This window comes from Vanellus vanellus (assembly GCF_965231255.1).
Source record: "Vanellus vanellus genome assembly, chromosome: 3".
Taxonomy (NCBI): domain Eukaryota; kingdom Metazoa; phylum Chordata; class Aves; order Charadriiformes; family Charadriidae; genus Vanellus; species Vanellus vanellus.
Genome location: NC_138907.1, coordinates 25553780 through 25571760, shown reverse-complemented (window position 1 = coordinate 25571760; position 17981 = coordinate 25553780). Strand labels below are relative to the sequence as shown.

At 36.4% G+C, this 17981-nt stretch overlaps 1 protein-coding gene across 1 annotated transcript in view; it reads left to right on the top strand.

The window, feature by feature from the left end:
- The window catches only part of CENPF (centromere protein F), a 46279-nt gene that overhangs the window by 23612 nt on the left and 4686 nt on the right, over positions 1–17981 (top strand). The window contains exons 11-18 of the mRNA XM_082481901.1: positions 3051–3186; positions 4323–7777; positions 9387–11672; positions 12215–12367; positions 13566–13742; positions 14488–14649; positions 16296–16482; positions 17058–17531. Coding sequence (XP_082338027.1) covers positions 3051–3186; positions 4323–7777; positions 9387–11672; positions 12215–12367; positions 13566–13742; positions 14488–14649; positions 16296–16482; positions 17058–17531 — 7030 coding nt within the window. The remainder of the gene's footprint in view (positions 1–3050; positions 3187–4322; positions 7778–9386; positions 11673–12214; positions 12368–13565; positions 13743–14487; positions 14650–16295; positions 16483–17057; positions 17532–17981) is intronic.

Below are 17981 nucleotides of genomic sequence, written 5' to 3'. Positions count from 1 at the left end.
TTTTGCTTTGGTGGCAGTTAGAGAGCAGTTGCACTTGAAGTTGTTACAGTTTTGCCACTAGAGACCTCTCAATGCAAATTTTATCCTTTATTTGGAGAATCAGAAGTAAAAAAAGAGAGCTCAACACCTATGTAATCCATGTCACAGTTTAAGTGAAACACTCTTATTTTGCTTGTTGCCTGTTGTTGTGAGCGGATATAAAATAATCTGGCATAATTTTTGCCAAAAACTTACCTCTCAAACTCTATGAACAAATTTAAAGTAAAATAGTGGGTTTTGTTCAGGTCAGCACAAACATTGGTCCAACTTCAGTGTATTGTGAAACTTTAGGTACATTCATGCTGGTAGATTACGATGTCTGGGAACATTCCCAGCTATTGGAATGTGACTATTTATACTGTTAATTGTTACAATAGCACTTCACATGGCCAAGCTGATTAACAGTCTTTTGTACAATTCTCAGACACAGTTTGGGAGTTCACATAAGCCTGGGATCATTCCCAGCAAGCGGTTTGGCTAGAGCCAGCTGTTTAGGAAGACAGAAGACTTTAGTAGTACAGATACGGGCTGTTCCGTGCCTCTTGTCCTTCATGCCAGTTAGTGGATGGTCCTTCAAAACTATTTAGTAAATAAATGTAACTGGTGCCTTCCAGTGGTAAGACTAATCAAGATAATTTTTGTTCTTCCAACGTATCCCAGAGGAGGAAAGCTTCCATCGAGCTTCTGTACATTCTTAATGTAATCTTGAGACCAAAAAAAAAGCCATAGTTTATATTAGATACTGTAGTCTCATGCCCTTTCTAGCTTTGAAATTATGGAGTGAGGTTAGATTTGACCCATATTTTTTAAGTCCGATTGTCAGAGAGTATATAATTTGTGGAAATACCTTTTTTTTTTTTTCTGCAAATTCTTGGGAATGCTTCGTTTTATCTACCAGTCTTGTATCCATCTTACTAGGCTGTAACTATAGTCAGATTTTTTTTCTTCATATTTGTTTGTTTTGGTCAGACAATTGAACAGCTGGTGTTGGTGATGTATTAGAACATGGCCGATAAACTTAAGATTCTTTAATCTTTGGGGTCGATTGTAATATTCGAAGAGATCAGTACTACTAGAGTTCTCTATCTTAAAGACTCTCACATAAGAAATCATGGTATATGTCAGCAGAATTTAGGGCACTGCATGTCTTCCACACTCTCATAAATAAGTATAATGCAAAAAATTACACTGAATTGTTTTGAAGTTTTGGAGGCTTTGTTTACAGTAGATTTTGTTTACAGCAAAAGAAAATGAGTAAGATTGGCATTTCTTTTCCTTTATTAAAGGGAAATTGTGGTCTTACACTAATGGTCTAACTACCCAGTGGAGAATACAGTTGGTTTTTTGCTGGTTAATCCACTGCTGTGTTTAGTTGTTACTGTATAATAAGACTGGTGAGACATACAGGATATGCTTAATCTAAGGACTACTAAGTTTTGCAATGGTGTTATCTTGATAGCTTAGCAGTTCGTGCATCTGAGCATATGGTTTATATTTTGATGGTGCAAGCAAGCCTCTAACTATTCTTGGAAAAATTGTTCAATCAGTCCCTAAACTGCTCATAAGCCTGTCCTGTGAAGAGTTTCTCCAGAATAATAGTACTGCCTGCGTGTAGGTTCTGGGGTTTGCTTTGGTTTGGTTTTTGCTTTTTCAGGGAACAATTGCAGAATGGCTAACTTGAGTAATACAACATACAAGTAGAATTGACAATGGGATTGAAACAAAATTGATTCTTTTGCTTTTAGCTTTGGAAATTGTAAATTGTAAATGGCTAGTTACTATCAGATACTTTAAATTATGGGTTCCTGGGGTTTGCTGAGTGCTCTTATTGGGCGGGTTTGGATCAAATAAAAATAGTTGGACCTTTCAGCCACTTTAATTCTTCAAACTTGTTTGGTTTTCTTTCTGTAGATCACCCTAGCTTTTCCTAACAAATAGGCTTGTTTAGTTTGTGTACTTGTTTTACATCTGTGTATGGTGCTTTGAATGCAAGAAGTTTGGACAGTTGTACTTTCAAAAATTATTGTTAAGATTTCCATTGAAGAAAGTTTTCTAGTACTTACATGTGACTGGATTTATTTTTTTTTTTTTAAACAGTAGGTAGGGAAGCCTATGCGTAGAAGGGAAGGTAAGTGTTAGTGACAGTGACAATTTTAATGATGTTTTGAGGGTGACTTACTTATGTTGTTGCAAAAAAAGAGGCCTGCCATGCCAGCAAGCTTTTAATTTTTTTTCATCCAGACTTCTCTATTTCTTGATCTTGGCTTTTATAAGTACTGCCCATCTGCTAGTAGTAAACGGGTGAATAATTGACGGCCTGTTTCCAATTGGGCCATGTCAGTTCCATGCCATCTGTTGTCCAGCAGCACAGGAGTTTGGAGAAAAAGGATTAGTTTCCTTAAAAGTTCTTTTATTTGGCTTCCTAGGTGCAATGTAGTTACATAGTTTTATTTGTGTTTTGTTTTGTTTGTTTTTTCAAAAACTCAATTTATTTGGAAGAAAATACTCTTAATGGCAAAACAACCCTTTGAAAGAGTAAGCACTTCTAAATAAAATTTGAGCAGTGTTGCCATGGTGACAATGTTCAGTGGAAAGAGAACTTGTCTCTACATGAGATGATAGGCTAAATCTCATCTATACATTCCTCGTTAATTTTGATGCCATTGCAGGGATTTGTTTCCTTTGTTGCTTTGGGGAAAGTAGCCTAACTTCATCAACTCAGATTTTTGTAGGATATGTCCTGTCTTGTCCGATCTGTTTGGGGCAGGTGATATGGAGCTGTTTGCTCTACGCAAGCAAGGGGCATGCTAACTACATCAACTGGCAGCATCTCTCATATGCTGCCAAATAGTTCAGCTCACGTTCCCAAGCAGTGCTTAGGAACCCAGTGACAGCTGCCTAAAGACTTAATAGGACCTAATGGAATTTCTTTCTTTTGATTTAAATGAATGGAATTATTTTATCATCTTGGCAATTCACATGAAATATGGTCTTATTTGGTTTTGTTTTAGGAAGTGAAGCAGGAGAAAAACCTTCTTCACTGTCAACTTGAAAAAAAATTGCAAGAGAACCACGAACTTGAAGGAGAATTGAACACAATCAAGCAGTCTTTAAAGCAGAGCCAGAATTTTGCAGAAGAGATGAAAAGTGAGTTACATATTTAAATTTGCAGAACTCCTGTTGCATGTTTAATGGTATATGTTTCCTTCAATCCTGTAAGTTTCATTATGAATTAAGTAAAAGGTTTCCACTGTGGAATATGATTAGTGTTTCTAACGAACATTGAGTTTGTCCTAAGTGGAAGTGAATTTTTGTCTATGAACATGTACAGTTCCTGAAGATACACAATTTTGAAAATAACTGAAGTGTACTGAACTTACCAGCAAACCGAATTTCATAGAATCTATTTAAACTAGAAAACTTCTGTTTTGTAATCCTTTTATGTGATTCCCAGAGTTTAAAAAAAAAAAAAAAAAAAAAAAAAAGGGTAGGAAAATGTTATATAACCACCAACAGTTGAGTCTTGGTTGCAGTGTTTGTTTCTAATTGAGAACACAGTTTTTCAGGAATTGAGTTGAAATATACCTTGTAGTTCTGCTGGCTCTGACTAAAACAGGGGATAGATTCCCCTTGTTTCTGTGAATCAATCAAACTTTATATAAGATTTCAAAATAAAGCTTCTTTTTTATTTGATTTTGTTCTCCTTAAATTACTGCCCAAACTTTTCATTGTTTTTGAACTTATGATTTGTTTTAGAGCATATAGAAAATTTGCAGCCTTTACCAGCTATCTAGCAGAAAATAATGCCTCCTCCTGTGTCCCCCAACCCCATCCTTAGCCTTGGTGGTTCTTAGTCTGTTCCTATCAAGGCAGGGAAATAATCATGGCAATTTGGAGAATGACTGTGTAGAATTAGACATTCTTTGGCATAAATGGAGTATAAGACTGACCTAGAAGAAGGCTACTTTACATAAAAATTTGGTGACAGTGAGACACAGAAACAACAGGTAGTTACACCTGAGAAGTAAGGTCTGACTGGCTTGGGGTGTAGACTTGTATCAGAATGCAGACTGGAAAGCTGACAATGTCTATGAGTACATAGTGTCCAATAGCCTAAGGTGGTATAAACAATTCTTTAACCAGCGATACAACTTGAGAGTAATGCTTTGTGCTAGAATGAGAATTGAAAATACTACAAGTAAATAGTAATATTTAATCTAGAAAATTATCAGTAGAATTGCTAGTGTTGTCTGGCAAGGATTTGATGGTGTTTTCTTTTACAGATAAGAATACTTTTCTTGAAGCAGAGCTGAAGTTATTGGAAGAGAAACTTAAAAAGCAAGAGAGCTCTCTTTTGCTGGAGAAGCTGAAAATAGCTTTAGCTGACATGGAAAAGCAACAAGATTCTACCCAAGACCTGCTCAAGGAAAAAGATAATCATATTAAAGAACAAAACTGTAAAATAAGTAAAATGGAGGAAGAAACAGAAGCTTTGCAGAGGCTCCTTGGATTCAAGCAGAGAGAATGTGAAAAATTGCAAAAAGAGGCTACTGCTTTTTCTCAATGGAAAAATGAAAATGATCATCTTATAAATAATCTTAAGTCTGAAAAGGAAGGTATGCTGACTTATATTAATGACTTGGAGAGTTCACTTCAGAGTCAGAAAATCAAAAATCACGAGCGTAGTGAGAAACTCAGAATGATGGAAACTGAAAATGACAGGAAAAGCAAAGAGATTAGAGAACTTAAAGACATGCTTGAATGTAAAAGTGCAGAATTAGAAGAACAAAAACAAGCTTTTAATGAACTTCAGCAGAAAGCAGAATGTTCTGATAAAAAGTACTGTAAGGAGATAGAAAATATGTCCTGTAAAATACTCCAGCTTACCAAGCAAGTTGGTGAACTAGAAGCAAAGTTACAGTTAGCAGCAAGTGAAGGACTGCAAAGGGAGCAATGTTATCGTGACCTGCTTGGTGAATATGAAAAAATAAGTTGTGCTGTAAAAACAAAAGATACTTCAGAAATGACAGAAGATGAAGTTAATTTACAAAGCGGTCAAGATAAAACTGGTTTAGATAATATGCAACTTGCAGCAAATAACTCCATTGCTGAGGATCACGGATGTGCAAGAGCTCTTCTAGAAGCGGAACAAACTACAGATCTGGCCATTTTACAAGATCAGCTCTCTTCTCTTCAGACTTCCTTAGTGGCTCAAAGGCAGCTGAATTCAAATCAGCAGCAGCAGCAGTATGAAGACTTAGTGCAAATAAAGAGTGAAACAGAAGAAAGATTATTTAATGTAGAACAGATGCATGAAAGCTTCGTGACAGAAACTAAACAGCACATTAATAACTTACAAGCAGATATTTCAGCGCGTCAGAAATTAGTTGAAAAAACTTTAGCTGTTCTTGAGGAAAAGGACATGCAACTGCAAACTCTGAATGAAAGATTAGAAAACCAACAAACTGAGCTTCAGGATTTAAAGATCAAGAATAAATTGCTTGAGGAGTCAGTAAGACAGCTGGAGCTTATGTCTAGAACATGGGATTCAGAGAAGACAGACATGTCTTCCATGATTTGCTCATATAGCAAAAAAATTGATGAACTTACTGAAGAAAATGCAACCCTTAAGGATTTAAGCAGAGCTTTAGAGCAAGAACAAATAACTTTACTGGAAGCAAATAAAAATATTTCTGATAGTTTAGAGGAAAAAGAAGAAATAATTTCTGAAATGTCTGGAAAGCACAAAGAGGAAAGACAACGTATTGAATCAAGAACTGAAGAAATTGAATCAGAGCTTAAAGTTTTGCAAGCAAAGTATAAATTGGTAGAAGAAGAAAACATGAACGTGATAAGCATTCTGAAAGAGCAGACAATTGAATTTGAGGAAAAGAAAGCAAAATTGGAACAAGAGAAACAGATATTTAGTGAGAATAAAGATATCTTGTGTAAACTAATAGCCTCAGAAGAAATTAAAAAGGATTTGGTTCAAGAACTTCAGCAACTGCAGTCAGAATTTTCCAATATCAAACATGTGCCTTCTGTGGAACCGGAGTGTTTGAGACAGGAAATGTTAAATGTTGGGGCAACACAGAATACAATACAAGAGAAATGTGGTATCGTATTTCAAGACAAGGGGCAATTGGGGAAGGAACTAGAAACAAAAAGTGAACCTCTAATGTGTGACTTCAGTTGTGAACAGAGACTCCATTCAGAGCAGTTGAGGAAGTCCATGGAAGAAAAGGATGCCGAGCTGAATAAATACCAAGTTAAACTTGAGCTTCTTCAAATGGATTTCGAGGACAGAGAACTCTCCCTAGAGAACTACAGGTTAGAAGTGATGCAACTAGAGACTGCTTTAAAAGGCATGGAAGTAGAACTTGAGAAAAGTGTGAGAGAAAGAGAAAGGCTGCAGCAAGAACTACTGGCTGTTAAAGAATTGAAAACTTCAGATTCTCCACTTACAGTATTAGATGAGGATGGCCACTCACTGGAGTATAATTATGATAATGTTTCCCAGAATTGTGGCAAAAGAGGAATGGATGAAAGTTATTCATCGGTCTTCCTGGCATCCTCTTTGCAGGTAACAATAAACAATCTGAGCGAGCTTGAGAAAATGTGTGAGAGGTTGCAGAGTGAGAACATTGTATTAGCCTCTGGATTTACAGGCCCAAAACCCAATGGCATCACAGGTTTTAATAAAGTGGCAGAGGAGAAAGAGAACATAATGAATGCAGATAAAAATTTAAAGGCCGAGAAAGCTATTTTCCCTGATGAACTTATGGATCAAAGTGATAACAGCGATCTGAGAATGTATTTTGATAATAAGGAAGTGTCCTTGAGACTTAAAGATTGCAGTACTGGTCCCAGTTCTGACTACGAAGATTTAAAATTGTCCAGCAAAGAAGTTAAAATACACTTTGCTGAAGTAAGAGAGAAGCTTTTGTCTTTCCAGAATGAGCATATAAAATTATATGAACAACATTGCAGTATGAGTGCAAAGATATCTGAGCTACAGTCTTGTATTGAAATACTGAAGGCAGAAAATTCTGTGTTGTCGACAAGTCTGAGCAATTGTCATATAGATTCTTTGAGAGTGCCACTATCTTCTAGCCAAAATGACACAGTGTCTAAATTAGATGAAACTAAGTCCATGGTTTCTTCTTCAGATCTTTTTGAAAGTCCCTGTTTTATAGAAGTAAGTGAAGTGGTTGATTCTTGTAACAGTGGTACGTGCAAATGGACAGAGGAAATGAATCAGCCGGACAATTCTGCAGAAATAATTCCAGAAGGTGCAACAAAAGTTTTGGTTGAAAATTGTCATAATGATCACAAATTGGACTCTGCTAGAGAGTCCAGGAGTATTACTCCTAGAAAATCTAACCTTGAGAGTAGAATTGAAGAACTTCAGATGCTGTGTCAGACATATGAGAAGGCTATCAAGGTACTCGAAGACCAATTTCACATTCAAGAGAATATGAAAAATGAGGAAATACAAGAGCTGAAAAAAGTTATACTTTCTGAAAGAGAAGAAATAGATCATCTCAAACAGCAAAATTTATCTGACAAGGAGGAATGGCAGCAGAAAATGAATAAAGTGACTATGGAGATGGAGTGCAAACTGGCAGCAGAAAGAAAACAAACTGAGAATCTGTCTTTGGAGCTGGAAGCAGCAAGACTCCAACTACAAGTCCTTGATTTAAGTTCTCATTCACTGCTGTGTACAGATACTGAAAATGTAAGTAATTGCTGCCATGCAAATCAGTTTTATGTAAAACCTCTGATTTATGGTAAGCCAAATCTAATTTTTGAAGTTAAATGTGTTTAAAATTGTGTCCCACAGAAGTGGTACTGTTCTTTAGAGAAAGAAAAATAATCTGTACCTTAAGCCCAGATTTATGTATCACAGGGATTGTGAGAAATAACAAATGATGACAAAATCAACAAGTTTGGTCTATTAAAGTTGTGTAATACTTTGTGCTCCTTTCTTGGTTTTTCTTCAGGTCTGTGTCAGTGTGGATCCTGCTGTGTTTAGTGGGTGTGCATGCACTGTATGTATCTGTACTGTGCTTACAAGCTTAGATCTCTGATTTAACACAGTCAGTTGAAGATGCACACACTTCCCATCTCCCTTCATGAGACGAGCAAACTAGGGCTTCTTCCACACCTCTAATTCCTCCTTCAGGCTGTCAACAGCAGAACAGAATGAACTGGTAGCAAAATAGTTAATTTCCATTTCAGCCTGAATTCCTTCAAAATACTTAAGGGAGTCAGCTCTGTCTTTTTTTGCAGTGCTGTAGATGGCGTGCAACCAGTAAAGTAGATTTTGCTGCTCCTTGTAAGGAGCAGCAGAATCAAAACTTCACTCAAAGGAGGAAAACCAGCTTAATTCTTGCATATATTAGACTAATTCACCTTAAAAATGAAATTATAAAATAAATTATAAATTAGAAAAAATTAAAAATAAACAGGTGCATTTTCCACTTGTGAGAATTCCAGTCTTGGCCATTAAGTCCTATGCAAGTGGCCTCCAGTGCTCAGTCAACATACACTCTGAAATTAAAGTTTAACATGCTCTCACAGTCAGAGCATCTTGAAGCTCTCCATTTTGGCCAACTGTGCAACACTAAGCAACTCTTCCTTGCAGAGAAGAAAATCTTTCACTTGTCTGTGTTGCTTGCAATTCACATAGAGCGTCCACATTGATACATAGACACTTGAAGAAAGAAATACTGTTCCTTACCATACATATCTGGAGCTTTTTTAAGATGAAGTACTCAATATGGATTATTCGGGTGCTGCCTTCAGACCCAGTTCTCTTTTGGAGTTATCAAGTTTTGAAGTTACTCATTTTACTGTTTCAAGTGAGAGCGTCAGGTGGTGCCAAATGTAAACGCAGCTCTGACAGACAGTGGTAATTTGGAAAAGGGATTGTTTGAGGACTTGGGCTTGTGTCCCTTGAAAATTCTATGATGTCTAATAGAAGGTGAGCAGTAAACTTTTCCTCCGTTAGTGATACTAATAATTTTTCACCTTGTCATGTAGACACCTATTTTCCCAAAATATGGAGGCATGTGATATCTTCACACTTAGTCTTTCAGTAAATTTGGCTGAAGTTTCTCCCTCAGTATATCTAAAATCTTTTGCCCAAAGGTGCATATGTACATAAATAAGTGTAAATCCTTTCCATAGGAAAGAAGATTCTGAAGTAGAGAAGAATCTATTTATTTTGTGTAAGAGGACATTTGCAAGTTTAAGAAAACTTTTAAAACTCACCTTGTTTTTTGTCTTTATATATATTCTTTTTCTTTTCCTTTAATTGACGTATTGGTTCTTAACCCTTGCAGAACACTGAACAAGAAAACAATAGTCCTTATCAGTTGGGAGTGCCTATTGAAAACTTGGCCCTGAAAAGCAATAAATGTAAACTAACGTCCATTGAGAAAAGGGCTGTAGGACATACCTCTGTGTATGAAAACATAACTGAGACCCCTGAAGCAAGATTAATGGAAGATTATACTGAGAAGATTTCTGGAGAACATGAGTGTAGAAATGCGTCTGGAGAAATAACCAGTCCTTCAGAACATGCCAGTGCATTGTCATTTTGCAATAGTAGTATGTTTTTGAGTGCAGGGGATTTCTATGAAAATCAAACAACCACTGAAACACTTCAGGAGGCAGAACAACAGACTGCTGAAAACTTGAAGCTGACCTATGAGACAGAAGAAAGCATTGATTTACTATCGAAAGTTGAGCAATTAAACTCAGAGCTGAACTTTCAGAATGCACAATCAACTCCAAAGAGCTCAGCTTTTGCAGAATTGGAGGAAGCTACTGTAGTTGTTAAGGAAGAAAACTGTGACATAAAGGAAAAATTGGAATCGGCCTCTGTCAATAAGCAGCAATTATCTCTTATAGTCTCATTAGAAAAAGAACTTAAGAATGTAAAGTCTGAGCTGGAGATGTATAAAGTTAGATCATCTAATGCAGCAGGCACATTGGATGATGTAGAAATGACCAAAAGAGATTATCATGAACAACTTCTTGCAGCTGAAAGTGAACAGGGGATTCCAAAATTTGAGCAAGTTAATATTGAGAACCGTGCCTTGTTCGTAGAGCCTGATATTGAAATGCTTCAGGCAAAATGTCAGCAATTAGAAAGGGAGAGGGAAGTTAACCTGAAAACTATCTCTAGCTTTCAAGAGCACCTTGTCTCAGTCATGGCTGAGAGAAAACATATTGGCCATCAACTGAGTATTTTGTCTGAAAATAAAAAAGAACTGGAGCAGAAGTGTCAGAAGCTACAAGAGAAATTAAAAGAACAAGAGTCAACTAAGGTAGATTCTACTGAATTCATTAGAAGGTTAGAGGGTGAAGCGAGGACACAAACAAATCTGCTTGAGTCTGCAAAATCTGAAGTAAATCAATTATCAAATGAAAAAGACCATCTTCTGCAGAAGCTGCAAAGTTTGGAAAATGATGCTGTGTCTTTCACATTAGAAAATGGGAAACTCCAAAACGAAGCAGCAGATTTGAAGAAGGAGAAAGAGTTCATTGTAAGAGAGCTGGAGATGATGCAGAGTAAATTAAGTTCATCAGAAATGGAAAATTCAAAGCTTTCCAGATCTTTGGAAGGCTTGTTAATGGAAAAAGGTGAACTTGCTGCTAGACTCAGCTCAGCACAGAAAGAAGTAGACCAAATGCGATATGGAATTGAGAAGCTGAAAGTAAAAATTGAATCTGATGAGAAGAAAAAGCACCTTGTTGCTGAAAAGTTGAAAGAGAATGAACGGAAAGCTGACTCTCTTCTGGATAAAATAGAAAGGCTTGAAAGAGAATTGGAGATGTCAGAGAAAAATCTAGAAGATGCAATTATTCAGTCAGAGACTGCTAAAGCAGAGACAGAAACATTAATAATGGAGAAGGAAGAGATGACTGAAAAGCTGAAATCTTTTAACTTACAAATTGATGTCCTCACCTCACAAAAAGAGTGTTTGGCTAAAGATTTAAAAGAAAAGCAAGAAAGAATCCTTGAACTAGAGTCTTCGAATTTGACTACAGCAAAACTGTTAGAAGGAAAGGAGGAAGAAAAGATGCAAATCAAGGATGAGTTTGAAAATACAGTGGTATTGTTGAAATCTGAGCTCAAAGATCTAAGTGAGAAATTAGAGTTTTCTTGCAAGGAGGAAGCAGATGCTAGAGCAAAAGAGCAAGTCTTGATTAGTCAGGTGGCTCATCTTGAGCAAGAAAAAACAATACTATTACAGGAATGTCAGGAAATAAAAAATGAAAATATCAAATTGGATCAAATGAGGGAAGTACTTGTTCAAGAATTGATGGATTGTAAACAAAAACTTAATGAAAAGGTGCAGGAAAATGGTGTTCTTCAAAAGCAGGTGAAAGAAACGGAGGACCTGTCTTTACAGCTGACACACATGCAACATGAGCATGAATGTTGGCACCAGGAAAAAGAAAGGCTGCAGAATTTGATTGCTGAGTTGAAGCTGAAGGAGCAACATTTTTCTGATAATGAAACATTTCCGTATTTCCTGAATGTTCTAAAAGTGTCTTACAAAGACCTTGAGAAGGAACTGGAATCTACACTTTGTGAAAAGAGCACTTTATGTAAAAAGGTAATACCATTTCCGTTAGGGTAGAGTTCCTTTTTTTTAGAGAGTGAGGATAAAGTGTCCTCTGGCTTACCACTTCCTTAATAAATTATATCTTAAAATAACTTTAACCTCAGACTTTTACAGTAAGCATCCTATTCTTAAAATTAAGTTTTCAATGCATTGAAGTTACAGAACTGGAAAGCACAACATTGTTTTGTATAAGATGAATGGGAAGGTTGCTTGAAAGTAGGCATAGAAGTTTAAGTAATTGAATAGTGCAGGATAGTTTCCTCTTTCTTTGTAGAAGAAAAAGAAGAGAGACAAATTAGTATTGGGTGAATGAGGTTTTATATCAAAAATAAGGACTTGGGAAACTCAAAAGAAAGTGAAACAGTTGGACACTTGCCATGTGAAAACAGCATTAGCCTTGTGGCTCTTGCTTGGAGTTGGACCAGCTATGGGAATAAAATAACCCAGCTTAAAAACTGCTTGTTGCATATAAGGAAATTCTTTGGAGGTCATGACACATATAATAAAAATAATTATGGAAAATTTAATTTCAGGTAAATGAACTGACTGAAAGTCATATTGAGCTGCAAGTCAAGCTAAGTGATACTGAACAGAAGATTTCCAAATTACAGGAAGAATTTACCACAGAAAGGAACAAGCTTGCTGAAGAAATACAACTTCTTCAAGAACATTCAGAAAAGAACAAAGTTAGTTACTGCATGTGTAGTATTTCTGTGTTCAAGGCCAGGTGCTCAAGTACAGTAAATGTGTGGAGGTTGGTCAAGGGAGCTGTGCTGATGTACAGCATCAGATGTTCTTGCTTCCAGATTTCCGAAAGTTTAATGTTCTGGTCTGAGATAGAATGATGATTAGTTAGTAGTTTTTCCCACTTCCTTCTATCAAAACTATGTTTTCTTGCCATAAAGACCACAGGTGGATATCTAGAAATCTTTCAGTGCCAAGAAATTCTCTCTACTACAGGCATTCAATCATCAGACCGAGAATGCTGGATAAAAAGTGTAACGTTTCTCAAGTTTGTTTTAAAACCAAACTACTTTCACTGTTTCAGTAGCATGAAACTACTTTCAGGATAATGTCAAAGAAGAAACAGTTTTAGACTGTTTATTTTTAATTTGTTCATATTTAATTCTCAGAGGCTGTTTTACCATCTAGATGACTGTAGGTCTCATATTACGTGTTTAAACCAGTTTAAGTGGTCTTCTGACCTACTAATGTTTACAAAATGTTATAACCAGGGGCTTGTTTCTGTTGCAGCATTGAGGATTTTGAGGGGGAGGGGGGAAGAGATTTCTGCGACTTTCAGAAATCCTGTATGGAAACAGGCCAGCTGTCCAAAAAGTACAGTTATAAAAGTGAGTCAAAATGAAAATGCTTAGAAAGTTTTGTCATCAGTTGGACGGGGCTCTGAGCAACCTGATCTAGTGGAAGATGTCCCTGCTTATTGCAGGGGGGGTCGGACTAGATGACCTTTAAAGGTCCCTTCCAACCCAAACTATTCTATGATTGTGTCTTAAAAGAAGGTGAGGAAAGTGAGTCTTAACCTCTCCAGTCACTCTTAGAAGGAACAGTGTTTGGAGAGCTCAAGCTTTAATTTTGGCAGTGCTGCTTGATTTAGCAGTGTTGGCAGACTTGCATTCGGCTTACCCCTCAGACCATAAATTTTCTTTTTAGAAGATCCTCCTTTGCCTCCTATCCTGCCTCTTGTGTTCAGGTGTTCCATTCTTAATTACAGTGTGTTTAGCCACTGTTATATACTTTTTTCTTACCAAGTTGTTTTTGGAAATTCAAAGACACTTCAGATGGAAAGTCAAATAGCTTAATAGGTAACTGTTTCTCCATTGAGAAAATTCCAAATACCGAAGAATGCACTATTACTGTTTACAGATTCAGCTGCATCTAACTATGTCAGAAAAAAATGAACTGACTAAGAGTTTAGAGATGGTCCAGAAAGAACTACAAGAAAAAGAAAGTGAAATGAAAAGAGAAATATCAGAATACAAAGACAGACTACTTCAAGCAGAGAAAGAGCATCAGGATGCTCTGACAGAAGCAAACCGGAAGGTAAATCAGAAAATGGGAAGAATGGTGCTGTGAGTTTTTAATTAAATTCTATGTAGCTTACTAAATTTTTCTGACCCTATTGGAAAAGAAATTGTCTTTACTAACAATATTTCTGAACTCCATATATACTTACCTTGGAACTCAGTAAGTGTTAAATTAACCTTTTTCCATATAGCAAGCAATGAAAGGTGGATTTACCTCAGAACTCAGTAAGTGCTAACTGTGTGTATAATTTATCTGGGACTATACGTTCGAAAAAGGGAAAGCAACAGTATGTTTTAGTCCAGGAAATAGTTGTTTTGGTACAAACGGGGAAGAAAGTTTGCCCACTTTAGGATATAAGGGCAAATTTGTTGGAAATGCATTTGGTCAGCCATCATTGTATGCAAAGAGCCATCATCTTTTCTGCAGAAATATCTGTCTATGAATACGTCCTTGAGGCCAGTGGGACACGGGTAAACAATTTAATATATTTCTTAATAATTTTCATTCTTGTGAATTTAAAGTAAATTTAAGAGCAAGTTATAGTAAAATATAAGGGCTTTCTAATGGCAGACTTCTTAAATGCAAGATTCTGGTATTCAAAATGTGTACTTGAGACAAATTGCTCTTTCACTTTTAAACTCCTCAAAACATACCAAGCAAATTTGCTGTGGAATTCCTGTGGGCTGTGATGTGTTCTTAAGTACATCTAAAATACAACTAACTGTCCTTTTTAGTAATTAGGCACATTTTTTTTCTCTAGAATGAAGTAGAAATTGAGGCCTGTCAAGATAAGATGAATTCGCTGGAGCACTTTATCAGCTCACAAAAATTGGAAATTGAGCATTTGAAGTCAAATAAAGAAGAACTAAATAATTCTCTTAAAGAAGCTAATCAAACTTTAGGAGAACTCCTAAAAACTAAGGTAAGAAAAAAATAAATAAATGTAAGCATTGCCAATTACACGAGATCCAAGGCACTGTGTAGTAAAATAAACATGGGATTAGGAACCGGCACTCCAAAGCGTTGGCTTGACTTTGATACAGCCTTTGTTTCACTAATGAGAACATAGAGCACAGAGCAAACATTGTTACTATTGATCTACATTGGAAAAATTCTGTTAGGTCTGCCACAACTGAGATCACCTAGAATTGGTTTATCTGATACTAAACACAGCCGTCTGTTGTCTACACTGAACATTGCAACTGCATAATAACGTGGTTAGAATACACTCAAAGTGACTTCGTAGTGTCTCTATTTTCTGTTTGTGAATTACTTTTATCATCAAAGATACCACGTTCTGTCTTAAGCTTTAGTCTTAGTACGTGGCTCTTAATTCTTGAGAGTATCAATTCCATTTTATATAGAATTCTCATTACAAGTATTGACTACTGTAATTCTCGAAATGCCAGAACTGTTCTAAGTGATGATAGAATACGAGCTCCACATACTGTGAACAGCTGATAGCTGGGAACGGTTCTAGATGTGCTTGGGTCACTTTCTAGTAGCACAGGTGAAGCTTAACTGTCCATATAACTGAATTTCTGTATTAACTTCCCCTGTATTTTTTTGGTCTACTTTTTTTTTTTTTTTTTTGCTCCTGCTTTTGTCTGTGATTGAGTGCTCGCTCCAACTCTGTACTCTCACTTTGGGAATGAGTATCTCTCGAAGTGCACCCTTAAACATAGTCAGTTCAATTTACTTGCAACTAAACACTGACTTGGAATACGTTCATCTTGTTCAACAGTTCTTTATTCCATAGGGCCCTCCGCTGTTGTGTTAATTTGTTTAATACCAGCGGTCCAATGATGTAGTACTATAGGATATGTGCCAGTGACAGAAAAGAGTACTTATGGTAGTGTAAATGTAGCATACAAGGCTTCCAGTTGTGCTCACTGCGTGGTATTTGCACACAGGTTGGTACCAGGCGAGATGAGCAGGGAGCAACCCCAGGAGAGTGCAAGTGGGTGGAAAGGAATGATCTGCTTCTGCTCAGAACAGTATTTTTGAGCTGGAATTCAGAGTGCAAAGCAGGTGTGGGTTATCTTGCCTCTGTTGTAATAGATGCATTCGGGACGAAAAGAAGAATGAAGGAGACTCAGACTAGGAGAGAGCACTTTAAAATTTAGAATGTTGGTTTGAAATTTGTTACCTGGAAAGCAGCACTTTCTTATGCCATGTCGATTAAGTGGTAACAGGTGGAAAAGGACTACTGTCTCAGAACTCATACAGCTTTCTCATAGGTAGGATGCTAGTCTTGACATCAGTAATCTGAACATTCATAATCTGTTGGTATATCTGAAGAGAATAAGTCTCCCTTATTGGTATTTGAATTATTGTTTTTCTGCTGAGTTAATCACCTGTATGTACCCATCTAGTAAGAGGACTTCCATGTTTTCTGCAGTAAAGGACCTGCTATAATCAGGGTGTACAGAAACAAGCAAACGAGTATACATTATAACCATGCTGTACAGCTAATATTGTATAACAGTTGAGCTTCTGTTTGACATGGTAATGTTTAAATGAAAGAATTATGTTTCTGGTGTAATAACTACATTTATTATTTTGTAGGCTGATAATATTAACATTATAGTTCAACTGAAGAAGGAAAATGAATTTGCCCATAATAAAGTGCAGCTGTGGATGAAATCCTGCAAGCAGATGGAACAGGAAAAGGAAATGTTGCAGAAACAACTACTTGAACGTGATGAACTATTAAAGAAGAAAAATCTAACTATGTCAAAGTATAAGAAAGAAGGTAACCGAATCTAGATTCAACCTTAATGCTTTCTTAGCAGTGCATTAGTTTGTAAAACTTTCTTTTTCCTTAAAATGCCTGGATTATGAATATATATTTTAAATATTACATTTTTGTGGCTAAAATTGACTTAAGGTAGAAGGGGAGCGTTTATCTTAACTGAAGTTAGTGTACAAGTTTTTATTGTTTTCCAGCAAGCTGTCCCTTCTGATTCTCGTGCTTTGGTCTTTATATTTTGGCTCAACTCATGAGATACAGTGTATTGTAAATGATACTTAAAGTTAGGGGTACAAACTTGAGTGTTCAGAAGTTACAAAATGACAGGGAAAATGTCTGCCCATGCACTGGTCAACGATTTTTTTTCAAATTTCGTACATTTGTTTTCTATTTAGCAAATATATTATTATGTCTAACATATTACTGATTTGGTTATACACTGTTACTTGTTTTTTCTATAGTTGCACTGTAATAGAATGTGTATAATTAATTAAAAGATGTGTGACCACTGCATTATAAATTCTTAGCTATGCATCTTTTTTTATCTCAGTTATATGAATAATATTTTGCTTTGAAAGGTGCTGATGAGACTGCCATTACAGAAGAAATTAAGTTAAAACTGGAAGAATTACAGGAATCTACAGAAGTGAAAACTAGAGAAGCAAATGAGAACTTGGAGAAATACTGCTCTCTAATTGTTAAATATTATAAACTAGAGGAAGCAAATGAGATGCTAAAAACACAAGTCAGTTTGTTGGGTGCTCAGCTGAAACAGCTAACAAGTGATGCTGTCAGTGCTCCTTTGCTGAATTCGGATGACTCATTAACAGTGAGCAATCAGTCTGTCGAAAGGATGAGGTCAGATGAAGATACTACTAAGCTTTCAAGTAAAAGGCAGAGATATGAAGACAACAGGGAAGATAATGGAGAACCAAGATCCCCTGTACCAGAGACTTCATCAAAAAAAATAAGGAAGGATATCTGTCAAAATCTGCTGGGTCAGGACAACACAGACAGTGAGCCAGATGGGCTTCCAGAAGTAGTAAAAAAAGGTATTTATAGTGTTTTATAAAGGCAAGCATTCTCTGAGCATAGCAGGTGTTTGGTTTGTTTTTGTTGTTTGTTTTGTTTTGTTTTTTTTTCTTTTGGTTTGCTGCATTACTTTTACTCTGGGTGAGTAGGTGACTATGCAAATGCTTTTGGTGACAATGATGAAAGGTAAAAGTAGTCAATGGGAGACATGCCAGTTAGTGCCAAGTCAGTGTTTGTGGAGCTGGGGTGGTAGACCAGCATACTATGTTTATGTTGGTTTAATAACTACCATTCTGCTAAGAGGTAAACGGTCCTGGCAGTTACAACTTTGTAGCTCCTCAGGACATGTGTTAGAGGCTAAACATGATATGTAACAGCAACAAAGTTTTGTTGATAGAAGGCTTGCTGGCATCATTTAAAAGCATTATTTGAACCATTCACTGAAACTTACAGGAGAATAGATGTGGAGT